This window comes from Strix uralensis, chromosome 4, assembly GCF_047716275.1.
Source record: "Strix uralensis isolate ZFMK-TIS-50842 chromosome 4, bStrUra1, whole genome shotgun sequence".
NCBI lineage: Eukaryota > Metazoa > Chordata > Aves > Strigiformes > Strigidae > Strix > Strix uralensis.
In genome coordinates, this window is record NC_133975.1 from 123805016 (window position 1) to 123832542 (window position 27527).

Genomic DNA, 27527 nt, shown 5'->3' on the forward strand with positions numbered 1-27527 from the left:
AAAGAAAGACTGAGAAATTACAGCTGACAAAATACAAGTGTAAAGGCAGTAGAGTGTTTCCAGAAATTATTATTTATTATCAAGGACACTACAGACACTAATAGCATCTTACTGCAAAGAGCTTCAGTGTCATCATGGAGAGAAATAATTGACATCAGTGATTTAGTTCGTGTGATATCCCAAGGCCAAGACATGGGCTGTAGCCAAAAGCTGATGAGTACTCATGACATGGGGCATGATCTGTTAGGTTTCTCATGCACAGCTGTGAAACTAAGGCTGGGGGACTGAGTTTATTTTCATAGCAGTATCATTTACAAAGGCTTTCCAAGCTAATTCCCTTTTGGCAAAATGCATTCTCTCTTTCCATGTCAAAAGAAAGCTATAGTTTACAACAGAGGCTAACATTGTTTAGACTCCAGTCAAATTTGTTTTTACATTTGAATGATCTGCCTCTTCGCCTACAGGCTCTTCAGCATTTGCAGTGCTATATTAGATTAAAACTGTATTGTTTAAAACATTCACAGGGTTTACATACTCTGCAGAAATTGCAAGAGGTCAACCTTGCTGGAAACTTAATAGAAAAAATAGGAAGGTGATATCAGTCTGACATTTCTAGCATGAGCATTTTGATTACTACCAAGGATTTATGTACGTGGTTTAATCTTTCTCTCATTCTAATAAAAATTTCCTACCAACTTGCATGGTTCAGAGCCATATCCAATATACACAGCCCTGATCATTCCAAAGTCTGTGTCAAAACTCCCTAGGGCTCATCTTTGTTTACTCCAAACTCCTTTCCATTGCTGTAGCCATGTCAAAGAAGACAGAAAATAGGTATCAGTGGGATTTGTGCATATATTTATTTTTATTTTTCACTGCCTTTAGTATAAAGAGGTTTTATTTCAAATCTAAATCAGGCCTGTTCTGTTATAAATGGAAATGTAAATCATGCCTGCATTTCTGAACAGATACTAGAGAATCTATTAATTTTTCTTGGTTTATCTCTGTCTGTAATATAAATATCTTCCAAATGCTATCCCTACACTTTGGGTGGAAATGGAAAATAATGTATTACATGTATGATGTCATTGTCTCTGTTAATTATTCTTCAGAATATCAACAGCCAAGTTTCTAGGACACTTAATGTGTTGCAGGTGATCCATTTCCAGTTTCAGTTCTGCCAGGTTCATCATTATTTGAATCTGGTGTCTCAAGACTCAGGTAAGTGCTTTGAGCAAGGGGCTTTTAAATGGATCTGCACCAAGAAGGAAGCCTTAGAGAGCCAGTCCAGAACAGTGGACTAGATAAGATACTCACCTAGTGTGGTAAACCGAGTTTCAAGTTGCTGCTTTTATTCATCCAGTATAGGTGTTTGCAGAGGACCTTCCTGCTGAGTTCCCAGATTATTATGGTTATTGCCTATTCTAGCTGATACCATAAACATTTCTGAAAAGTCTGTGTTTTGCAGATTAGAAAGCTCTTTCTCACTCAGCTCTCAAGTTATTGTTTGGGTTTTTTTATTGATTGCTAACTGATTAGTCCGTTCCCCTTCCTTTAGGAGCAGTATAAGCAACATAATGGATCAGAGTCAGACTGTAGTTGCATCAGTGCAACTGCAGTTATTCTAAAATGAAAAGACCTGTGCCACAGATTTTCTGTACAGCAGTTTGTAACCATTCCTAGTAGGCCTTTAATGCACTTTGAGTGAGCTCTTTGCACACATGTCCATACAAATATAACTGAAAAAATATTGCTGATTACACAAATAGGACACCTTAAAAGTACTTTGATCAAGAGTCAACAGATTCTTTTGATCAAAGGTGCATAGACCAAGGACTGCCAGTGGAGGCTCATGCCTTTATGGTCATATCTTCCTCCTTTGCTTGCCATACGTAGATCAGGTAGTATCTAGGAAGCAGACATGCACTTCAGTGACCTCATCTCTGTCAGAAGTGCCTATAGTTAGTGCATATATGAATATTTTGAATAATATTCACATTGGGGTGTGTAGGCAAAGTGAGCTAAATTGCTTTCTTTAAGAAGAGTTTTATGGAAGTTTTATACTTGGGAGCCAAATCCTTGCTTGTTATTCAAAAGAAGTGGGTAGTTTATTCTCTTGCTTTACCTAATCTCAGCTGTATAGTGGCTTGATTGATCCTAAAGAGTTACCTCTCAAAAAAGAATGGAAAAAGAGTTTTGCTTCCACAAAGCAGAGAGTAATTACTATGCCATACAGTGATCACACATGGGGAGAGAAATGATCCCTACCCTTAGGTATCTGAAGAAAAGCTGTGCTGCCATTTTAACTGTACCCTCTAACTCTCTTTTCATTGCTGAGACTTGCATCATAATGAAGTCACGTTGAGGGATTGGTCCTGCCTGTGTGCAACAATGGTCTAATTGATATGAATAGGCTGGGATATGAGCCAGTGTACACAGAAGAGTATGTGCAGTTGCTCAGAGCAGAGCTGCCCCTTTGACCAAGTAATTCAGCTTTTTCTATTGACAATCAAGAGTCTGAATTTAAGTAATTTTCTGGTTTGATGTTTTCAGGTATGCTTTTTAGTACACATCTAGAGGGCTTATCTTTTGAGGAAACATAAATAAGATAAATAAGATAGTTTTCCTGCCATACTTTAATATAAACTCTTGCTTCTGAATCCTAATGGGGTCTTTTTATCAGCTGGAACGTGAATTGGCCAAGCTGCAAATGTTGGGTAAAACACCAAGTAATAAATCTCTAAGGAGTAAGATTCTGGAAACTGAAAATTCAGTTCATGATAATGAAGATACAGAAAAGACATGTCTTGAAAAGGCATTCTTACAAAAAAATAAATGTATTGGGGACAGAACAGAAAACTGAATTAGTATGTTTAGTGAATTGTACAAGGATAATATTGTGGTATTTTCAGACATGAATAATTGGGTATGATGGTGGCTGGTGGTTGGGAGATTAATAACAGGACTTGAAGTCTGTCTCATATTTGTTTTTCATAAGGTCCAAACTAGGAGTATGGCAAATATCATTAAAGTAGCAGTTCTTATGTGGTCCAAATTATTGGATCCAGGCCAGCTTCCAGTAGGCAGATGCTGCCATTCCCATTACTGGTGATCTCAGTAAACAGGGAAGGCATTGAACAAAAATAGCTGGGATGAGTAGTTATATTGGACCAGTGCTTGGAAATGTTTTCTGGGCCTTTAAACAGTAGAAATCCAGCAAAGTGCTGTGGTTTTTTTGTTTCTGTTTGTGGCATTTTTTCCTCCTGTAATTCCAACGTGATTTTAATGGCTTCTTTTTTCTGTCGTTCTTGATTCTGGCTTAGGACTTCATGAGTCAAACTCACTCTGAAGTCAACAGCCAGCACAAAGTCTACACACAGGGAATACTTCATAATAGGGCATGTGGAGGATATCAGTGATGCCATAGACCAAAGTGTTGGATGCCAGCATGGATCTGAAGGTCATTCTACAGAATCTTTATGAAGGGAGAACTGGATGGCTCTCTCCTAATGAGTAGAAAGCTGTCTGTTCGCTCTCTGATGTTCTGCAGGACAGCTAAGGCATGCCATTCATCTGGCCAGTTCTTGCTTTGTTTTTGTATCTAAGACCAATGAACACTGTTCCTATCTACAGGTGTAGAACACGAGTCAGTAGTGCATCAGGCCCCAAAAGAATCAAATCATTTAGATTCTGCATTTGAGTGGAAATAGTATACCAAAGTAGTACTGTCTTAAAGCTTGTTAACAAAGAGAGGGAAAGACTGTTGATCATCTCAAGGAAGGAACAACTGATGGAAGTGTGAGACAATTTAAACATACTGTGAAATTTGTTGCTGTTACTTGCTACTGATTTCACGACAGTGCCACACACTGCACTCAAGTCCAGCACTATTTCATTAGAGCTGCAATTTGGACTGACATCATTCTGAATACTGAATAGCAAACTAAGACCTTCTCTTACTTGAGGAGGTGATTCCCTTAAGTGAATGATTACAGAGCAACACTGAGGGTGAAGTGGATGAAGCTTGCTGTTGTGGATTGGTATAGGACCAGTATAGCCATGTATTGGGATCAGTATATCCACAGTTGTAGTCTTTCAGATTTAAAAAAAAAATCTTTCTGTAATCATTCATCTAAATTTGTTGTTTAGAAAAAATATCAAAAGTTAATTTGTCCTGTTATGTTGTTCCAGGCAGAATTTAAAAATATTTCCAAGTGAAAATGAAGACAAGTTTTAATTTGGTAGTACAATTCTTGTTGATGGAGTGGGAAACATTGGGAAACATTCACTTTGAAGAAGGTTTATCAAATAATCCATGGTAAGCTTTTAAAGCTATGTCAAACTAGAACCTGTTTGTTATGATTCCAAGTTAATAATTTTTAACAAAACAAATTTATTACAAGGATCTAGAGTATTTTGAAGCATCAGTGCTCCACAGACTCCATTTGCAGATAGCTGACAAGAAAGGAAACACTCTCCCCTCTCCTTCTTTTGGTCGTGTACTAGTCTGAAGCTCTGAGCCCACAAAGACTGATATTTTTATTACCTTTATTTTTTTATTACTTATTTATGAAGCCCTTGATTTAAAAAAAAAAGAAGATAAAAGAATAAACAAGCAATCCAGCTGCTCTTTAACAGCAGTGGTAATGATTATTCTAAGTTCCTACACAGCTTTACTTGTAAAGAAACATCAGCGGTGGCTTACATAATCTTTGTACAAATAACCTTGACGCTCAGTTGAGGGGAGATTGAAATTTAGGCTGGCAGTATTTCAAGGACTGTTTTCTGCTTGAATACTCCAAGCTTGTCCACCTCAGGTATGCCTGGTTTTTGTGTTCAGGGATGTTTGTTTAGAGCTGCGGGTAGTTCTGTACTTACACGTTCCATTTTGAGGTTGTTTATAAATAGCATTCTGCTTACTTTTAATGCCACTTTCTCAAGCCAAGGATCTTTTTGTTTTGGCAAGGAGAAATTAATAAATTACTCTTGTAGGGATGAAAGCCAAACCAAAGGGTTTTGGGTGACTAATCTTAGCACAGAATCTTCTTGAGAAAGAGCAGTATTTTTATTAGTTGCAGTAAGGATTTTGACTGTTATATCTTCTTTTTTTAACGAAAACTTTGCATTGATTGAAAAACTGGAGAACTTACTCCATTTCTAGGTTGATTCTCTTTATAAGCTGATTACCCCATAATCTTTAAGGAATCTTACAGTACCAGATGGAAGTACGGGCGTTTATTGTCTTCCTAATCAGACACAGAGAAAATGACCACATATTTTTAAGTCATTTGACTAGTGTACTGCAGAAAAAAGGTGAGTTTCTGCCCCCAGGTTCCTGGCTGGCCAGTGGACTGTCTTCTCTTTCTCAAGTTTAACTGTAGAAACTGTTGTAGGTTCTTGCAAACCATGCTCACTTTATGCATGATTGTGCTTACTGTAGTGGAACCACTCATTTGCATAGTGAAGAAGGATTTAAACAGATTTTAAATATGACAGTGCAAATAGAGAAGAGGAACGCAATGAATCATATACGAGATACCTTAAAAGAATATAATATATATATGTTATATATTATATATAATGTGTGGTATCTATTGTATATAATATGATTTATAATGATATATTTTATATATTAGATCATATATTAGATATATTAGATACTGATATTTGATGCTTAACCTTGAATGCAGCATTTGAATAAAATAAGGTAAATTTATCTGTCTCCATTCAAGAGAACAAAATTATAATTAAATGAAACAGGCTAAAGGTATTGCTTGTGAGTCTTTGTTCTGAATAGGAAACAGAAGAAAATCATGTGGTTAGCACTGAAAAATTCAGTGCAAAACAAGAAGAAAATATTATTAGTGCTCTTCTCTGTGCATTTCTGCACACAGGTTTAGTTCTTGTTGTTATATAATTCACCCATGATTCTGTACCTGGGACTTCAGAGCATACAGTATCATGGAAATAAAATAAATAAAAATAAATTGCATCTTTAGAGTGCACAATCAAATTCTGAGGCTGAAATTTAAGGACAAATTTCAAATATTTCTGTAAAAAGAAGTTTTCAGTGTAACAGAGTAGGTGCCTAAATTTTAAGAGCTATTTAGCATAGCTTTGGCCTGTGAACAAAGTTAACTTTGTGATTGTAAGAACAGAAACATTTTGCAAAACATCAAATAATTTAAGATTATTAAGAAGTTTTACCCAGGCAGAGGTGGCCTGAAGCTCCCCAAAGTCCCTATGCTTGGTGTTTCTATGACTGGCTCTTGGATTTCAGAGGTCCATAGCTTGGTAGGAAATACCAGGCATGAGAATTAGTTCAGAATTTTGCTGTTAGAATCTCGGTCTTACCTCATCTGTTCCTAATATGGTTGTGAAAACAGAGTAAATATTATTGTGAATGGCCAGATTTCTGAAAGTTGAAAGCAGTGGTAGATGAACAATGCAGAAACAACACAAATCCCACCCAGATGTATATGTATTTCATCTCTATCACAGGAGAGCAGATTTGCATTCATGCAGATAAGTCCCAAGTTTTTCTGGGTAAGTCTCAACTTTGAAATTTGTGTACTTATTTATTTTACTGCCTTCCAAGAATCAAGATGAGACTTGTGATGCAGCCAAGATCTTTGTCATAAGCGCTGGGAAACATCTGCCCAAAGCAGCTCATGCAACCGTGTCACCAGTGGAGCAATGGTCTTAGGATGCCCTGTTGCCCATTTGTCACTATGGGACAGAACAACTGTTGAATCCAATTCTTTCTTTGCATACTGAGCAGTTCACTGACTTGACATGTGTGACTGTATTGTTATGATTTTAGTACAGTTAATACAGCACTTTTCATCTTTTTATGTGCATTGACTATGTTTCTATGTATGAAAGTGTATACATATAAATGTATGTGTGATTTCTCTGTGTACAAATCAGAGCTGAGAGCTTGAAGGGAGCTGAAGACATTTTCAATCTTGAAAGCAAAATCTTATGTCCCTGAGGGACAGAGACTCTGAGCTCAGGACATTTTAGCTGCTAAGATCAAAACAAATTCCCTGGGATTCAAAGTGTGCCCATTCTGAGATGCAGTAATTCAGTGAATGGCATAACATGTCTCAGCATGGGGTTTTGGTTTTGTTTTTTTGTGGGGGTAGGGGGGTTTGCTTGGGGGTTTGGGCAGGTGGGGTATGGTTTGACCCAGAAATAGCGTAGCCACAAGAAACATTCACAGGTGAGCAGAGATGATCTTGTGGATAGTACCACTTTCAATTTTTTTCCTATAAACCTTTAGCTAAAACTTATTTTCTCCCATAGCTGAACACCGCTATTGAGCTTCTAGTCTGTTCCAATACAAAATGAAACAGATTTGTTACCCTTTGCCATTCTTCACATAAAGTTGGAAACACAAAATAACCCTCATTCTTGCAGCTTTACCTGAAATTATTTGAGGTAGTAATCTGTATCGGACAATTCAGCTACCCACTTCCAGCACTTTTTTTGGCCCATGGGGAAGTCAGATTGGCACAGCTGATGATTTTAGGAGCTATTTTCATATTAGCTGAAAAGAACAGAACTTTTCAGGAAGCTACCCAGTGCGCTCTGTATCGTGCTGGTAGGATATCCTCCAGGTTGTATGAAAAACTGTCATTGCATTAGCTCCTAGTATGGATTAGCCAGATCAGCTCCATTCATATGTATTAGACCCCATTCCAGTTGGTGACAGGCAATTTATGCATCTTCCTTGAGTAGCAACTATCAGCCCAACACTGTTCTTAAATTGAAAGCTCATGGTCAGATGCTTATTTTGGCAGAGAAGTCCAGCAATAATTAATCAGATGCCCACACTAACCTGCTGGTGCTCAAACTGCAGTGTTGTAAATCACCAGAAATTACATCCTAGTGAAAAAAGAATTTCAAGAAGAAAATAACTTATCAACAGTTTTGTAGTATTTGTATGGGGTTCTGGATCTGCTGTCAACATTTCTTGTTCTATTCTCTTTCTTCTCATGCTATTGCTACCTTCCTGCCAGGGATCTTCAGCAGAGACAAGACTTGTAGTTCCAGAGGCAAATACGTAGATGGGGTTTTTAATGTAATACAGAACATGGAGACTACTCTTACTGATTATAGAGGCAGGGGAAAAAAAGAAGTCTTGCAAGTGATCTCATGATTACTGTGAACATTATTATGGAATTTGTGTTAATTATAGTCTGTTATCCTTAGTAAATATTGTGCAATGTATAAACTTTATATGGTCAGAATGTCTATTCTTGTCTTTTGCCTGCTTTTGTAACAGCATAATGAAAACCTGGAATCTTTCCCTATTTCTTCTATTTGTAGTTTCTTAATGAGAAAAGATGGAATCTCTGTCTTATGTATGCAACCCTGAATAGCCAGTTAAGGAAAAGCAGCTGCTACAAATGCTGGAGGTTAGTTTCCAGGGTCTGGAAGTGCATACGGTATGCTGCATTGTGGACAGAAGAATGTTGTTGTTTAGTAAAGGATAGCACAGAAGAGAGCAGGCAGAAAAGTGAGAAAAGTGCTGCTCTCTTTTCCTGTCTCCTTTCATCATTTTTCTATTAATCTTTCTTTTGTTTTCTTCTTCTGTTCTCATTGTATTTCTTCATATTACCTCTGCTGCATTCTTCACATCTTTATGCCATCTGTGGCAAAAGCATGACTAGTGCTTTCCAGTTTTTCTCATCATCATCTTGTCCTTTCCTTGCCCTTTCTCTTTTTGTTGCAGATTGTCTCCTCTCACTCACCACTTCTCATCAGTGCCTCCCACTAGAGTTTGCGGGGGCTGATGCAGGACTGCTTTGGAAGTCTCCACAGTAACAGCTGCAGCACCTGTATTTACTGCCTGTGGAACAGATTGGCTCAGTGGTTTCTTCAGCCATTTATTTTGTAATTTTCATTTGTATTTGTTTGACCACAATATTATTGTGTTATTATTTTGTTCTTCCTACCAGTGCTAGCACAAAGCATAGCATGGGCTTTCAGTTCTTCAGTCTCAGTTCTAGTAATACAGCATCCCAGGTCCTGGCTTGCAAGGCTTGTCCTAACTCTAAATCACTGCCTCCTTTGTCCTTAATCTTAAATTTAATCCTAGTCCATTTATCTCTGGTACCTCCAGATACCTAGCCCTAAATGTATGGTCCCTCTGGCATGGATCCAATTTTTCAGACCAGTCATAACCCTAGAAACGGTCAGTTCTGTCCTAGTGACCCCTTCCATCTCCAGACTGTAAAACAGCCAAACAGATGGAATATATGACTGACTAAGAAATTTTGAATAGATGTATTTTCACAGATTTACAGAATGGTTGAGGTTGGAAGGGGCCTCTGGAGGTCACTTTGTCCAACCCACCTGATCAAGCAGGGTCACTTACAGCAAGCGGTGCAGAACCGTGTCCAGACAGCTTTTGAATATCTCCAGGGATGGAGATATTTCAGGGGAGGAAGTTTTCATTCTGACTTATGAAGGAAAAGAATAGAAAGTAGGAAAATTAATTCAGGGCAACTCTTCTCTAGTCCCCATTGCTCTCCTTTTCTTCTTTTTGCTCTGAGAAGAGATCTGATTTTTGGGTGGCAAGGTTGTATTTTCAAACGCAGTATCTGTTGTCCAGTTTTGCTTTATTATTGTTTATATCATGCTAGTTTGCAGAGGCCCCACTGAAATTCTTTTTTGTGGTGTTAAATGCTATATAAGCATCTGTTGTGGTTTAACCCCAGCCAGCAACTAAGCACCATGCAGCTGCTAGCTCACTCTTCCCCCTCCCAGTGGGGTGGGGATGAGAGTCAGGAATAAAAAGTAAAACTCATGAGTTGAGATGTGTAGGACAGCATACAGAAGATGGGCCCTGTCCCACAGAGCTAACAATCTGATTTTCTTGCCTGTATCTCATTCTGTTGGAATAATGACACTAAAAACTACTTTCTTATTAATTATTCTTTGCTTTCTCTGCCTGCCATCCCTTATCATAATTCATAACAATATTTTCATGCTGCTTAAATTTGTTTACATTTTTAAGAGATGGTCTCAGTCAAATAAAGATACTTGGCCCTTGCTTTGCAGCAGCCTGACAGGAAAAAAAGCTTTCCTTCTCTGTAACAGTCCAAGCATATGTGAACATCTCTGAAATGAGAAGCTAAGGCAGAAGGCAAAAACAGCAGTGATCCTGAGAAGTCATTCAAGCATGACAATGCAAGGTTTGGAAAGATCTTGTAAAATATATGCTGTATGGCTTGTATAATTGCTGTTAAAGGACATTTTGTAAATACTGTAGATGGCCATGAGGTGGCATGTGCAGCCTTGAAAGGAGCTCTGAAACTTTGCTGAAATCTGTCCCAGTGACATTTCTGTGTGTTAGGAAGCTCCACAAAGGGCTTCGGCTACTGGGAGTAATTCCCAGACAGGAGTCTGAAGCATCTATGAGAGATATGTGAGAAATAATTAGATATGTCTGATCTTTTCTAGGTGAGTGAGGAAAGACACAAATACTATCACTATTTTAATCCTAATATATTCTACCAAATCACCTTGTTAATCTTTAATCAATCCTTAAGTGCTGTTAAAATTCAACCTTGGTCTACCTCACACCATTAATGAATCTTAAATTGCTGTTAAGTCATGACTGTGTGAAATACTTTCATCTGTGACAGCACTTTTTAGCATGAAGTTAAGGTTAAATGAACATTTGTATTCTAAACTCATCTTTGACTTTGGGTTTTGTCAAGAGGTTTCATTCATCAGAACACAGTCTCTGCTCAAAGTGAAAAAAGCTGAAGTGCCTTTTTTCAAAGACAATAATAACCAAGAAGATTCCTCTTTGAATAAATATTTGTGCATGTTTAGTTCACAGAGTGAACTGCTATTCTGTCATTAGTCCCCACTAAAAGGAGTTTATCTCATGCAGTTTCATACCCACTGTTCGTAAAGTGGGATTGAGTGAGTGTTGCGAAGGGCAATATGCATATTCCACAGAGGAAATCTTCACCCTTAAGATCCACAGCCTTTATCTTTAAGCTAAATAAAAATGATTGCTGCTGAGAAATACACTGTTATAAGTAACCAGCTTAAATCTCTGTATCATATGTATCCTCTGAGAGATAGATTCTGCTTAACCCTATTTTATGCAAGAGAACTGAGTGGGAATTGAGTAATAATTTTGCCTGTTCATTCTAATATACCCTCCAAACTGTCAGATGCTAACAGGGAGCAACATCTGTCCCTTTATAAAGGAACAGGGATTGTTTCTGGTTTCTTAGAAGGGAGGAAATGAAAACTGATTTGGAAGGTGATCACACTGTAATATGATGGAGTAGTTTTGGACAGTGCAGCAATGAAAGCATTGCAGGAGAGCTGTCCATGCTCTCAGGATCTAAGCTAGTCTTTGACAGCTGCGATCTTCATGCTGGAATCTGACAGTTGCTTATTCTACATAAGGTATTAGAGAGCCAAATTAAACTCCTTTATTAGCCCGTGGCTGAGTCTGTATGGCAGAGAAAGTCTAATGGCAGAAAGGAATAAAACTGATGCATCTTTGTGGAAGGAGATAGCTTTGACTCATTAACATTCTGAAATAGATACCAAAGTGAGCTAAAAAGCAATAGTATATTTACCCTGTTTCCTTCACTTTAGAAATGTGAACTTCCTTGGAACAGAGAAATTGTGACTGCAGCCATTGGCATTGTGAGTGGCTTGTGTCTGACCATGAACTGCTCCTGCCAGAACACACGACTGAGTTTGAGTACAGTACACTCGTATGAACTTTGTTTCTCCTGCTGATATTAGGAGGCAAGCTTTGAATTTCACAGATCAAGAGAAAAAAAAAAAAACCAAACAAGTAGGTAAAATTAAATTCTGTTCTACTAACACAACCTGAGAAGCCCAGGTTTAAGGTTGATTCTCTTCTGTCCATTCTGTCAGAGCCAGATAAAACTTCTGTGGAAGTCAGTGAGAAACTTTCCACTCATTGTAGCGAGATTTGACTGAGGTTCCTATTTTTCTCCTATGAACTGACTGACTGTCTGACTCCCCGTCTTAGCCAGGTCACTTTTATTTCAGAGAGAAGTTAGAGAATAAATAGTATTCAGATAAGTGAAAGAGAGTCATCATAGCCTTTACTGTCTTTTCATTATTTCATATTGGTTTGTATTCACATTTTACAGACTTTTTATGGTTTACCAGTAGTTGCGCTCCATCAGCTGAAGCTTTTTCATTTTAAAAGCAGCCCTGAAGTATTACAGAATTTGGCTGCGTGTCTGGTAAAATTGTTGTTTCTGATCTACTTTTTGTCTAGGTTTTGAATTTGAATGGGAACAGCCTGAGCACTCTGCAGGATGTCTCTAGACTTGAAACACTTCAAAAGCTTATCATCAACTTTAATGAATTTACTTCCTTAAATAATATTTATGACCTGGTGAGAAATTGAGCTTTAATTCTTTTTTTTTTAAGGAAAATTTACTAGCATAAATATTCTTACATTGTGGGATGTGCTCACCAGAGAGGATTGGGCCAGGATGCACAGAGGGGAACAAAATGGGAGATTAAACTAGGATCATGAATACTGTGATATCCTTAGCAGCCCACAGTTTTGGTGCCCGTTGATATTGTCTCTAATTTGAACCACAGTATTACAGTGATATCACTTGATCACCTGTCTGACCTTTATAATGGTCATTTCATTTTAACAAATAGAGTAACATGGCTGGAGCACACTAGGTCTCCCTCAACAGACTCAATACTGAGCAAGGGGAATTCCAGGCACTTGATCCAATTGTTTAACGATTAAATGTGTCCGATTACTTTAATCAGAGGGGGGTTTTGCCACACTTTTGGCCATACAACTATTTTCAAACCTGCGTTGCCTTGCAGCCCAACTGGGAATATTTTGATGCAAGCCATAACATTGTGATCACTTTTGAGGGCATTAGGGGCTTAAGCAAACCTGAATTTCTTCAACCTGAGCTGGAACCAGCTGAAAAAATCCAGGGAAGGTACAAACATCTTACATAAATACACTCCCAACTTTGTCTTGACATCACACACAACCCATGGCATAAGGTACATACCAGCACTTGAAATTCCTGGGAAAGCATTCTAACCATGACCACAGTTATAAAGGCTTAAAATCTGGTCCTGCACCTTATTAATTCTAAGACACTGGCAATGTAAGAAGCCTTATGATCATGTTACAGCATCTTTGTTCGCACAGGGCCTCCTTCACTTCTTTTTGTAGTCACAGCCTAACCAAGTGAGTAAGTTGCATGTCACTTTTGCTCAGAGACATCTCTGAGACATAATTCATTTCTTTTTTGCTTCCCTTAAGAATTAAATTTATTGGTGACCTGTGCCAGATATCAAAAACCAAGTCCTGGCTTTAATTTTGCTGTCTCAGCTGCACTGAATAAGGGCTGGGAGCAGAGACAGTTCCTAGCCTTGGGGATGTGAAAGTACACTGTTAGTCTCTCTGTTACTGCATGTATCTGTCTGCGGCAGCACAGCTGTGTTGGCTGGAGCTTTGGCAAGAAAGCCAATACTCAGCCCTTTTACTGACTCTCATTCATTCCCATTGCCCAACCAGCTTCTGGAACAAATGTTTCTCTCTGTTCTTTATTCCCTCTGAATCAGTACATTTTAACATTATTTAAAGGGCTTAGTCAGAGTCAGCAGAGTTAAACCTTACAAATTGGAGGCATTGAAAGACACTTTAAAAAGTTTTTTTTAATGATTGTGTAACACTAAATTTAGTATTTTGTACAAGTCAAAGTCAGGCAAACAGACTACTATCTGAATAGAACACCTCTCAAATAATTTGAACAACAAACCCACACAGGAAACACAACTCCACTGGGGCACCCAGGACTCATCCAAAAAGATGCTGCCATGTCTATTTAGCTTGTCAATTAACTTCAATGTATATTTTCAATACATGCTAAGATATAAAAAGAAATAATAAGAGCTACCATTTCTGGTCTCTGGTTCTTTGTTGTTATTACACAGGTTTTTATCAGAAAAAACTTTTAGTTTTGCTGTGTTCTTTGCCATCAGCTCTGTGTGTCAACATGGTAACTCTTGAGTATTACACGTCACTAAACCTGTGCCTCTCCAGAGTTCCTTAGGCATCCAGCCACAATGTCTAGTTAGTTCAGAGCAAAGCAGAAAATCCTTACTCCCTCTCCAAGGATGTTCTACTATCTAGCTCATAAGTGATTGCATTGGCTTATTTGGCTCTCAAAATATATCTATATTCCATTCACAAAGACATTATTATTCATTATTTGAGAAGTGTGTATTTCGTGTATTATATTGTAAACTAGTGGGCAGTCTAACATATTCTGTATGTATAGGATAGGTTTGTGGTGATGTCTTCAGGTTTCAGTGACACCTCTAAATCCTTTAAACATTTCTCACATGTCCTATAAAGCTTTCTTTGTTTTTTGTAGTATATCTATGTCATAAATGAAACTCCTAGGTTATAAATACATCTTATGTATTAGTGAGCCTCATAAGATTAGTAAACTTCTGAGTTTTCCTATGTGACTCCAGAGCAATTTATTACCATCAATGTCACATAAAATCAGGACAATCAAAAGTAGCCCAAAGGTACCTTGTCTCATGTGTTTCTAGCAAACTACATAAGCAGAGATGACACAGTGGCTCTGTTGAAAATCATAGCAAACCTCTAGCTCCTGACGTCCACCAGATGACAGTACACTAAAGAAAAAGGAAATGCAAGTCTCTTTCTTCTGTGTAAACTATATAGGCAATTTAAAAAAATGTCTGTCTTTAAGCCAGCCTCATTTCAGCTGAATGTCACTGGCCTATTAAAGGCTGACACTAACCTAGATGGAGTCCTGATTTCTAATGAAGAAGGTGCAGAAGCATTACAATGTATTGCAGGACCAAAGATGACCCAGGTTTGACGTTCTGTGTTGTAACTTACAGCAAGTGCTGTGGAAAAAGAAAGCTTTAGGAATAGTTCTGCACCTGGTTTTTTAGAGAACATTTTGTTTTCTGAGTTTTGTGAAGGTAGAAGTTTTGTCCTTGCCTCTGGCAGTAGGTCAGGAATTATTTACTAAACACTGATCTCACTGATCTGCTGGTACCTAAAATTCTATGCTAGCATGATCTTGGAAACAGTCATGTTCAAGTTCTGCTGAATTCAAAATACAAGAAGGTAACTACGTTTGCCAAGTAGAAACAATGGAGAGGAAAATAACAGGATAAACCAACAGCTCTACATACTTTTTAAAGTATCTAGTGCCAAATTCTTTGTCTTAAGGTCAGGCAATTCTTCAGAGTATTTTATATGCAGATATGAAGTAATCCTTCCCAACCCCTGAGCACAAACTTGTTTTACTTAAGCTCTGGTCTATATCCCAAAGCACTTTTGAATCCTTGGCTGATTCTAAGCTACCTGGCTCAATATAGGTGGGCTGTATAGGTGGGAACTTGGTATTATGCTAACACAATTTTTATATGGTCACAGCCCAGTCACAAGTAAACTGTATCTGCTCACGTGCTGAGTAAGATCATGACTTTCTGAAAAAAAAAAAAAAAAAAAGGATAAATATCTTCACAGAAAACAGGCTATGGTTAGCATTTTAATGAGCTCCACCTTCTCTGCTTTATGTACTGAGAACTCTAAAAATGTGATCTGTGCAAGATCTGTAGGAGTCTTGCAAAACTATTAAATTGACTACATATATGAATTATTCTATCTACTATTATATCACCTTCCCCTTCCAAGAATAGCAGGATTTTTATGCCATTTACTAATGCTATGAAGTATGTATAGTATATCTGATTACATTATATCCTTAATACAGTGTTTTCTTTTTTTTGTCCTCAGGTGTCTCTGTAAGAATATACTAGGACTGATGAAGAAAAAACTCCCATTCTCAGCGTATTTCCTTGCACTAAAATTCTGTCTCAAATTTGCAAGATCAAGGTAGACTCACAGATGCATCACAATAACTGGTATTCAGTGGTAGGGCTGATGCTGTTTATTGTATTTAGGTTAACACTTAGATTAATCCCTGTAAAAGTTTCTTTTGCTGTCTTAGGTTAAAGGTTTTATGCTTTTTGGTTAAAAAATATTTCTGAACACATTCAAGTCTAACTAATAGTTATGTTGTCTCTGAGCTGTGAGAATGTCTGTTTCCAGATGCCTCACAGGAGGTCCAGGATACACTGAAGAGGGCATTTAAATTGCTTACTTTGCAGTGCAACTGTCTTTTTACTATTAATATATTTTTAAGACCAAGGGATACTAATAACATTCTCTAGACTGACTTTATGCATAAAGCAGACAAGAAAGCATTACATGGTAATTGCTACCTCAATTTTGTACCATCCCTTCGAGCTACAGCAGATTTTACAGTAAACCATTCAGATTAGGATTAATTTCACCTAACTTTGCTTATCTACAGTACAGATGATGACCACATTTGAACATTCCTTTTGTAGATTGTGCAGAAACAAAAATAGTCTGGGGACATGAGTCACCGAACAGTTTAGAGGGTTACTGTAGTTTGAAATGAATTGCATCCTACCAGAGAGCCCAGCCAGCCACCACAGATGGCAATACCTCCATTGCTGATGTTGTTTTGCTGGTATGAAACCCACTCTTAAGTGTTTGTTTAAAGATTTCAAGCAACAGTGAATCTATGAGGTCTCTCCTATCTATCATCTCTATCTTGTTTCTAATATAAATTTGGCTACTATCAAATTTCTTGCAGTGGGTCTCATTTTGTCTCTATCTGGTGTTCTAAAGGAGCAGAACCAGATGTTCTAAAGAACCAGAAGTCTTTTCCTTATTTAGCCAAAATCAACCCACTTTATCTTATCTTAAAGAAACTAAGTTAGGTTGAGCTTCTCAAGTGTCTCATTATAAAGTGGTTTTTTAATTCTCATGACATTATTCTAGTTCCTTTCTGAACATGTTTCATTATGTCCACATGTTTTTTTATATATGGCCTCCTACAAACCTATGTACAAACTTCCAGCACTGGACTGATAATGACATACCTAGAAATAATTCCACTTGCCTAATCCTACTCACTAGTCCAGTGATTAAATATTAGCTGACATACCTGTCCTTGTGTTAACAGCACAAGATCATGCTCAGCTGGTTTTCTATCATTAGCTCTAGTCCTTTTCAGTGTTCCTGAGATAGTGTGAGTGTGAATTTCTCTGTTCCTAGCTACATAATTTACAATTTGTTTTATGCAGAAATGTGCTTTTTAAATAGGGTCATCATGTTAGTCATTATAAAACTGTTGTTTATAGTTGACCTTACAAACATCTTTATGTCACCTCCTAATTTACCAGGAAGGGAATTCTGCTCTTTTTTTGCTAGGTCACTGAGTAAAAGAATTTAAAACAGAACATCAATAAAAATACTCTTTAAAGTGGTGATTTTCTTTCTATAGTTAGAATAGTTTTTGTCTGTTTAACAAGAGTTACTTTCACTTTTGGATATAATTATTTTTTTTATTATATTCTCAGACAGAAGCTATTAATCTTATCAATACATTTACATTTTCATCAAATTTATTATTAATTTTGTTTCCTGTGCACCATATTGGCATCTATTAAAGAGTCCATTAACTTGTAATTATTTACTGTGTTGCATATCAGCCTTTCTACGATACCTAAGGATGGTATCAAGCTAACTGATCCATTCTGATCATCCTATTGATCCTCAATACTATTATAATTTCAGTTTGTTCATAACCTTCTAGAACTTCCCAAGTATACTATCATTTGTATAAAATGAGTGGCTCAGAAAGTTCTTCAACTGATTCATTAATATCCTTGATTGAAAAATTCCTGCTTTAAAAATGTTAACATGAGTAGTTCCAGTTTTAGATTCTTTTTAGTTATTAAAGAAATACAAAGTATTTTTTTATCCATGTAAATTATGAGCATCTCATCATGGTTCTTCCCAAAGACAGAGAAAAATATGCATTGAAACGATCTTCCTCTTCTGGATTCTAATTGATCATTTTAAAATCCTTAGATAGGATCAAGCCTATAGCATTGCTTGAATATCATTAGGTCCTGATTACGATCTCTGATTGTATTAGCCATCAAATTTGCATTGACATTTTTAGCTTTCATTTTCAGTAATCCATGTTTCTAACAACTGTTTTATTCTCACTGCTATATTTTTTCTGATTTTTCATTCACTTCTACTGTAGTGGAGTAAAAGGGCCATAGCCTGATCCAGAAGGGCTCATGAATATTTGCTTTAGTCTGTAAACTTAAAAAGGTGAAGATTTTTTTAACTGTAAATGAAAAAGTGTGTAATGATGAAGTGTTTAGTGTTTAACCTTCTGCATCTTTAAACCTCTCCTAACTAGCCTTCACATTTTTTAGCTTAAGTTTTTGTGTCACTCATTTTGCTCATGAGTGCTTTCAGCATATGAAAATTGCCTTTTTTAAAACACCAAGGCTATATAAAAGACATGCTTATGAGATACACTTGCTTGTGTTTTTAAAGAATTGCCTCTTAAGACAAGTCAAAGTCCTTCATCTACTTGCTTCATTTAAGGATTCCAGGAATTCAAAATGCTCTGGAAGTTTTTTAAAGGAGAGTGTCAGTGAAACTTCAAGAATATTGAGCAACTTTTTAAAGAGCAAGGACACTGGTAGCAAGGATATTGACAGACCCAGACTGATTCAGGAAATTGCAGCCAGCTGCTTTGCATTCTCTCCCTGATCAGTAGAGATTGGCCCTGAGAATTTTTCATTAGAAAGTTCAGTAGCTATGCTTAGCTTATTTATTCTGACAATTTTGAACCCAACTTTTTTCTGATGTCACAAAAGTATAATGTTGAAACATGTTGAAGCATTAGCTCTCCTAGTAAATTCTATAAATTCTCTAATGCATATAGCAACAGAGTTTCCTAAAACTGACCCTTCAAATATTCCCTGCCCTAAAATTTAGAGGCTTAGCCATATTTCATGTCTAAAGCCAAATGAGCTTTACCACATGCATATTGAACTCTCTATACTAATCCATTTCTTGTGATCAGGCAGGATTAAAATTTCACTGAGTTCTACTAAATACCAATATGAAAAACAGATTGCGAGAATAAAGCTAGTAGGTTTATTTTCAAACCAGCAAACATTGAGACTAACCCTTTGAATGTTATCTCTCACCTTGAAAGACTACCTAAATTATAAACTAATTAAGCAGTCACTTGAGCAGCAGAACTGAAGGAAATTGGTTTGCCTTAATAAAGAGCCTTGTCTTTGGGTTATCCAGTGCCTAATCAGGCGTGAGCTCTCAGAGTTTCTCAGATCATTCAGAACAGGTCTCTCCTGAATCCTCTGGCATTGTAGCTGAGCCAATATTGCAGCCTTTCCTTACTGGGATCATCAGTTTATAACTAATTCAGCTGCTCTTTTTCATGGAATTTGTAGGAAGTCAAGTGGTGCTTGTCTAGCAGATAGGCCAAAATTCACCGATAGGTTTAAAAATTAGTGGTGAGGCTAGCAGGTGGATATACAGATAGCACAGTCACATTAGCCTTGTTTCCTTAGGAAACTGAGCTATCAAAAAGCCTCAAGAGTCAGTGGAGGAAGATCCAAGGTCATCTTAACCTGTTCTGATCCATCAGCTGAAATCATGTTAATCTACCCACTATGAAAGGTTAAAAGCTCCTCTGTCAGTCCAATTTGTTATTAGAATATAGAATAGCTAGAGGAAAACACACTTCTGCTGGTAAGTGTAGCGTTTCATTCTGTGTGCATTAGGGAATTCATATTTAGAAAAAATGCCAGCAAAATTAATGCTTTAGCATATGTCATATAAGTTTTGTGACATCAGAGAAAAGGGATTCATAAAGGGTAAGATAAATACTTTGGAAAATAAAATAATATAGCCAAAAAATATTCTTTAGTCATCACCAAAGCCAGTCTAATGCCACAGAATACGTAAGTGATTATTTGTCTTAGATACAATCTTGATACAATACTGGATATTTTGGGCCCCTACGATACAATCTGAATTTTTTGATTGGGACTCTGTGATCTTTTCTTTTCTCCACTGTGCAACGATGGGCTAACATACTGTAGTATTATCGGAAAGAGGGAGTCATAGTCATACAAACAGGTTAGGGATTGGATCACTGACAGCCTTGTCTTTACAGGAAGTTTGCTGCCAGGTGTCTCGAGTCAGATCCTGTGTAAGAAAGTTTCACAACCTGGGCACCAAAATATATGTTTGGTATTGACATTTATTTGTTTCTGTTCAAGAATATTTCAGACAAGAAAATTACTGAATTTGTTAATCTGTGATAGAGAGAAAAGACTATTTAGTTTGTATATAAAAAGCATGAAGAACTACAACGTTAGGATAAATTCCGCTTTGACTTTGCACTCAGTCTCTTCTAGACTAAATATCCAGTCTTGGTGTTAGGCTGAAATCCTGTTTCCATTAAAGTCCTGTTGTAGAATGAGGATGTGTAAAGCAGACCAGCTGATAAAATAATCATGTATTGCAGAAGGATTTAAATTGAACAAAACTATCTAAGATCTAATGCAGACAAGAAAAAAATGTCTATGTTCAGATAGCTTCAACTGCAAAGGTACATTTGGGAGCTGGCATACCTGCATTGTAGAGTTCTTGTTTTTCGAGGAGAAGCTGAACTTTTTTGAAATTTATTAAAGATGAGTATCTCTGTGGTATAATGGGGTAATATCACATCCTGTATCCAAGAAGTTGTCATTGATATTAGTAGAAAATGTACATAGAAACTGAGCACAGAATAAATAGGTGGAATTAATTTACAGATTTAATTGACTGCTCGGTTTCTTTCAATTCTGATACTGAGTTTTGTTACAGATCACTGTCTTAAATCTGGATGACCAACACTTTTCAAAATTTCCAAATTGGAAAAATTGGAGCATTTAAGATGGGCATCATTTAGCAACAACACTCTCACAACAATAGAAAGACTAAAGTCTTGTCTTAACCTCGAAGAACTCACTTTAGATGAAAACTACTTTTCAACACTAGATGGTAGTATATTTCCCGTGGTAGTGATAATGCAGGCTGTTAAACTGGGGCACAGTAAAAATGTTTCTTTATAGTGAAATATGACAGAGGATGAGTTTTTACTCGCTGCCAACAGAGTGAGCTTTTCAAATATGAAAAAATCTGAGTGTATCTTTAGCACAACTGAAGAAAGGGAGTGAGGCAGAACAGTTATGTTCCAGCAAAATAACTATTTCCTATGAAAATATGCATATTTATCTATGTTTAATGATCTATTTGATCTAATGATCTATTTGATTTAGTTACAGTTGTACCCAGTAACACAAACTATGTCACTTGTAACTGGTTTAAATTCTGTATCAGCCACCTTCTTCTGTTACAGCTCACTTTATACTAAGTGTATCTTGTTTATTTTCAAGGAATTTCAAAGCTCACTAAACTTACAAGGCATACTATAAATAATAACCATCTTATCAGTCTCAAAAGACATGTGTTTGAAAATCTGTCTTATCCTCATTACATTTCCATTGAGAACAACAGAATCATATTTTTAGTTGATTTAAAGAAAACTTACTCCCTAATAGAGCTATACTTAAGTAATAACTTTTTTTTACCAAACAAGAGATACATCATTTAAAGGTAAGTATTTACTATTTCAAAACTAATTTGTTTTTTATTGCATTAGAAATACAGTGTTTCCCCACCTGTTCAAGTATAGAGGAAACTATACTTAAACATAATTCTGTGTTTAAGTATAAATATACTTAATAAGTAGAAGTATATATAAGTATAAATAAGTATAACCCAATGCCTGTGGGTGCTGCATTCATCCATCTTTACAGTGGAACCCGAACTGAGAACCCCAGTCTAACATTTTTGGATTGATACCTACTCCTGAGAAGGAGGTACTGAACCCTCCAGGTGGATTGGACTCAAAATATTCTGCAGAGGTAAACATCCCTTATACTAGGTAGGCTAAATCAAGGTTTACTGTCTCTGGAATAATTCTGCAGCTCATGTCAAATTACAAACAATTACACCTGCAGCAGTTCCAGTTCTTTTCAGCTTACCTGGAATGCTAATGTATGTATTATAAGCTTCGTTGGCTGGATTCAAAGACTAATTGGAGACTGAGGCCCTGATTCTTATTTATGTTCAGATTCTGTAAAACTGTGTGAGAGCACAAAGGCTTTTAAGGCAATGTCAGTATAGTTTTCACTCACTTTAAGCTTTCTTTGTGGCTTGAGTGTTGAAAAGTGCTATTAATCTAAATTAAGATATCTGTATTTTGTTAAGTGATTTCTCAGTTTTGAGTCATGATGGTTGAAGAAGGAGCTGAAAATAAAGTAGTCTGAATGCACCTATATATGGATGTTTTAAAGTTATATTAATAAATTTGTGCTTTTTTCTACTTAAGGTTTAACTAATCTGATCATTTTGGACATGTGTAGAAGTTGAATAGCCTGGAAACAAGATCACTACCAACTATTTGTATTATTCTGTCTTCCCTTTCTCAAAGTCTTAGATGGCATGCAGTAGTAAGTTATTCTGTATGCAGATTATTACTATAACTTTTTAAAAAACAGTTCTTCAACAAATCAAGACCCAACTGATCAGACTTGTTAATATGTGTGTAATCTTTTCATATACTCTGTAATACTCCATTATCTGTCTCTCTTCAGTCATTTTGGGGTAGAAATTGCCTTTTTTGGTAATAGTACCTAGCACAACAGTGTCCTGGCACATGCTAGGGTTTCCAAGGCTTTAACTGTAATTTTGGAGCTTAATAATTTCTAACATCTATGAAATTAGTATACATTACTTACAAATCTATATTGTAAACTGACTGAAAGAACACAGACTATCTCCATTAATCTGTTCCAGGAGAAAACAGTCATCCAGGTCTGTTCATATAAAGACAAAATAACACTTCTAAAGTTACTTTGATTTTAGACTTCTTTAATTCATTGAATGGTAAACCGTTTCTTGCCTTTATTACTATCATAGATCTAGATCTGCATTAATATTGCAGGCATCACTTCAAATTCATTTAACAGGAATCAACGGAAGGAGAAAGTGCAAAAGATTTGTTTGGAGGCAAAATCACCTCTGACATGATTGCAGATGGACTGGGACATTCAGACTTCACAGAAATGCAAGAATTAAATTGGACAGCTTCTAATATCAGGTGTGGTGATTTTCAGAATTGTATTATCTATTAAAAGTAGCATCTAATACTGTGGATACAACATCAAAATCTTAAGCTAGAATCTGTATTTAGCAAATATGCCTGATAATTCCCTAGCATTTGTAGGCCAAATTCCCTTGAGTGATCCATAAAATGTGTAATTTTTCATCACAAAGGGTTACTTTCTGAATTATGTTGAAGAAATGTTCTTTCTCTAGATGCTTCCATTTTTCATTTAGGGAGTGGTGCTGCCTGCACACAGTTTGACAGAAAATGTCTAGGAGAGATAGAGTACTGGCTCCAAACCAAGTATATCTAGAAGAGAGATTTTATCTGATCAAAACTCCTCTGATTTAGTTCCTTTCAGAACAGATTTGCCCAAAGTAAGAACAGACATGTGTGTATTTGCAGTACCGCTTCTGGAATCTTCTGATCTCTGAAAAAGCTGTCTTGTTCATTGTAGGTCTACCAGAATTTAAAGCAAGAATGACCTGTCTTTGGTTACATTAAATGCATCCTTAACTGAACACTGGTATGCGCACCCAGTGGGACAGTCACTGTTTTGCAACACAGCACTAGTCACACTTGTTTGTAGACATCATCCCTGATATTAATTGTTAGGAAAGTATTTCTACAGGTTGTATGTATGTATTTGTCTTCTTAGAGACATACTTATATTTAATTTTATATTTTATTTTATATTATTCATCTTTTGATCTTAAATAGCCTAGAAGGCCTACAGCAACAGTATCACCATGCCAGGAATATCAGTGTCATATATGCTGGAATTGAGTAGGTGTTGCTCATAAAGAAATTGTAACTCCTTTTAGTTTGACTCTTGGTTTCAAGAGACTGTTTTATTAAGATGTGAGAACAGATACAAGTATTTAAACATTCTTGTCAGGATTATTTTCTGCAAGGACATTCATTCTCTGGAGGCTTTGTTGTGAAAGGTTGTAGAGCAATACTGTAACACTGACTACGTGCCTTTTAAGGTTTTACAATTCCAAGCCTTGAATTTCTTGAAGAGATGTATCAACAGCACAATTATGAATGCCTAAAAATTACTTGAGGAATGCCTCTCTGACCAGTAGAGTATCCTGCTTCTACCATTAAGTAGTAACAAGTACCTTGCAAGCAGGCTTCAATGCAGCTGAGGTACACAATTGCAACCTGTGTGGTGCTTTGGCAGGCCTCAGGGTAAGCAGAGAATGGAATACTCCATCTGAGCAATTACAGCTCCAGTGCTGCTGGAAAGCAATGAAAACAGCCTAAGAGGTATGGAGCTGGAATTTCAGTAATGTGATATAGAAGCAAACAGAGCAGCCTGTTGAAAGCCCTTGCCTTTGGTGTCAGAGTCAAATCAATTGTTTACTACTGGAAAAAGAACTGTGAATTTGTTGTGGTATTTTCATTAGGGTGCTTCTTTCATAGGAGCATGTTGCATCTCTTACCCCAAAGCCAGCATGTTATGGATCTGCTCATGCAATATATCTCATTTCTATCTTATTTTTCTATATTACTTGTATTCTAAATCCATATTTGTCTCTTTTTACTTAATTCAGAGCTGTAGAGCTGGTGCTAGCAGGACCAGTTTAGAAATGTCTGTGGCATGAACTTAAAGAAAAATAATCTCATGTCTTTCAGTGGTTTAATCTTCCTAATGCCAAGGTGGGTTCATGACACAGTCCTTTCTATTTTTCATAATAATATTAATGATAAACTAATTTCCTTTGATTGAAAATACAGTCTTTAATCTCCTTTAATACCCGGTGTTCATGGGTTTTTGTAACAACAGCAATCGATCAGCACAAAGCTGATTGCAACCACTGTTTCAGTTTTACAGTATTGTTGCAGTAATCTGATCCAAAATCAATTAATTGCACCAAACTTTTTTAAGCACTTTAAACTGACCGATCATCTTTCTAAAGATCAAATTTCTGAATCAGAAAAATGTAATTGGCAGCTTTGCTAATGTGTTAGCAATGTGTTAGCAGAGAAACGTTCTGTTTGATTAATCATGCTTCCTTTTTACAGGTGAGTCTGAACTACAATTGCATTGAATCAATTCTGCCTGAACAAAAGCTGCCTAATCAGGTAACAAATAGGCAGCAGCTGTACTGAAAATGCTATGGACAGGAAGGACTTGTGAAAGAAAGCTACCATCAGCTTTTAAAATATACTTTTATCTCTCCTTTACTCCACTGAGGAGGAGGGAGGTGTCTTCAGTGTCAGTAGCTTTGGATCTCCATTTTTTTTCCCCTCCTAACTTGAAGAAACCCAGTAGATTTGTTTGTTTTGCATGTGTATAGTACGTTTGGCATCATCTAGCTGGCTTTTCCTTCCTAAGTTCTTTATGAACAACTTTTTAGGCCACTTCTTCATCAGACTAACTATACCAGGCTGCTGTCATCTGTTCTTTGGATCCTATTACATAGGTGGTTAGGCATATATCGAAGTTTTTTCACCTTCCTACAAAGGATTTCATGTTGAGTAAGGGAACCACCTACCTCTCTCTGGCTGTTGGTTTGGTCTGGGAGAGTATGGACATGTATCTCTGCTCAAATTTATCATTGATATTCTGGTTTCATTCTTTACTTAAAATTGTACAACATTATACTAAAAATTTTTAGGAATATATTCAGATACTGGGGAATATATTGAGATAGTATTTCAGTCCCTTGAGCTTGACCTGTGAAAATTCAGCTGCCTTACACTGTATAGTATTCTGATGGCAGTCAGAGCCTCTTGTTAGAATCAGTGAGTTTAGCCAGTTCAGACTACCATACCTTTTATGACCATAAAGAAGGCTTTTGTATATTCATCCAAAGTTCTTCTGCAATGTTGTGTGTAATCTAAGCAGTCATTCATCCTGCCATTAAACCTCTTTTCCTTTACTCATTTTGATAATTCTTTTCATCATCCTCTGAAGGAGACAGTCATACTTCTTTCTTCTTCCTTCTGCCATCAACCTGTGATCAGCCTGTGTCCTAAAGAGCATTTTCAAATTACCTTTCAGTTTGCATTTCTCATCTGTGCACTCTTTCAGTCAAGACTGAAACTTCTGGGACCTGTCAGGATTCATTTACTTATTTCTGCATGGATAAGGCAACATCCATAGTCAAATTCAGTTTTATCGTATCAGACAAATCTTGCAAATTCACCATGCAGAGTTCCCTCTATACCTTGGTCAAGTTTTATAGAAGTAACAGTGACAGAGCATCAGAAAACCCTGCAAAACCTAGTTGTTGTTGCTGTGAGACATACTTCTCAAGATGTCACGCAGCTCTTCATGTCTTCATTCTTTGCATATGCTCAGCACCTGGAGTGTGGGAAAAGCATGAATTTGTTTTCCAGTTTTCTGGCGGAAAAGGGTATTGGCAGAAGCACACATGGATATGGGCTGTTTGGGCTTCCGTCATAGTGTGACAAATTTCTGTGCTCATTTTGCTTATCTGCTTCTCCGTAAGAGATTAACATTCTTTATACAGACTGGGGGCTCAAAAAGAGCCTCTTTGGTGGGAGGAATTTTTTCATCCCCTTTCCCTTTTTAAATATTGACAAATTTTAGCTTTCTTGCAGGCCACTGAGATTTGACTGATGTTCCCAAACTCAGTGCAAGTCAACATAAATACTCCATGAGGTTTCTCAGCCAGCTTTTTCAAATGTGACTTACTCAGAGTCACTGATTTAAACATGTCAGATTCTAGCTTGATAGCTGCTACTTAACAACCTTTAAATCAATACTGGAATGGAAATTATTTCATTATTACTGTGTGATATGAATAACATTGCCCTTTTTCTCCTCACAAATGCAGCACAAAAGAATTTAGTGAACAACTATGCTTCATTTCAGGTTTATTGATACTTCTACCAACTTCAGCTAGTAATGATCCAGTTCCATTGTCAGGATTACTTTTGATATTGATATACTTTCGAACTCTCTCTCACTATTCTTAATACTACAAGCCATTGATGTCCCCTTCTGTGCATTTGGTCTTTTCATCAATTTTTTGCCTGTTTTTGTTTCTTACTGTCAATTTCTTTATTTTTCCATTTATTATAGCTGCTTTTAATTTCCTACTAAGTGGATACTATCTTTTTAATGATTGTTGCCTTCTTTCTCAATTGTGAGATATTCTAGGAACATCAATGTTCTTAAACCTTCCCCAGATCCTCTTGGCACTTTCTTTGGAAGTTGAATTAGCTCTTAATTTTTGTAGCCTTTTGAGATAAGCCTGTGTAAAGCATAAAATTTACATATTTACACATCTTAATACAAATTAATATTACTTATTCACATACAGTTTAGATATTGTTTTGTTTGTG

At 36.7% G+C, this 27527-nt stretch overlaps 1 protein-coding gene across 1 annotated transcript in view; it reads left to right on the top strand.

Moving 5' to 3' along the window:
* Window positions 1–24855, top strand: part of LRRC9 (leucine rich repeat containing 9) — a 29417-nt gene extending 4562 nt beyond the window's left edge. The window contains 13 exon segments of the mRNA XM_074864974.1: window positions 12299–12418; window positions 12874–12945; window positions 12947–13028; window positions 13031–13062; window positions 14793–14918; window positions 15854–15991; window positions 20858–20885; window positions 20888–21034; window positions 21430–21612; window positions 21615–21653; window positions 22428–22548; window positions 23068–23198; window positions 24764–24855. Of these exon segments, the coding sequence (XP_074721075.1) occupies window positions 12299–12418; window positions 12874–12945; window positions 12947–13028; window positions 13031–13062; window positions 14793–14918; window positions 15854–15991; window positions 20858–20885; window positions 20888–21034; window positions 21430–21612; window positions 21615–21653; window positions 22428–22548; window position 23068 (1089 nt within the window). The 3' untranslated portion in view covers window positions 23069–23198; window positions 24764–24855.
* The last annotated feature ends 2672 nt before the right edge of the window (window positions 24856–27527 follow it).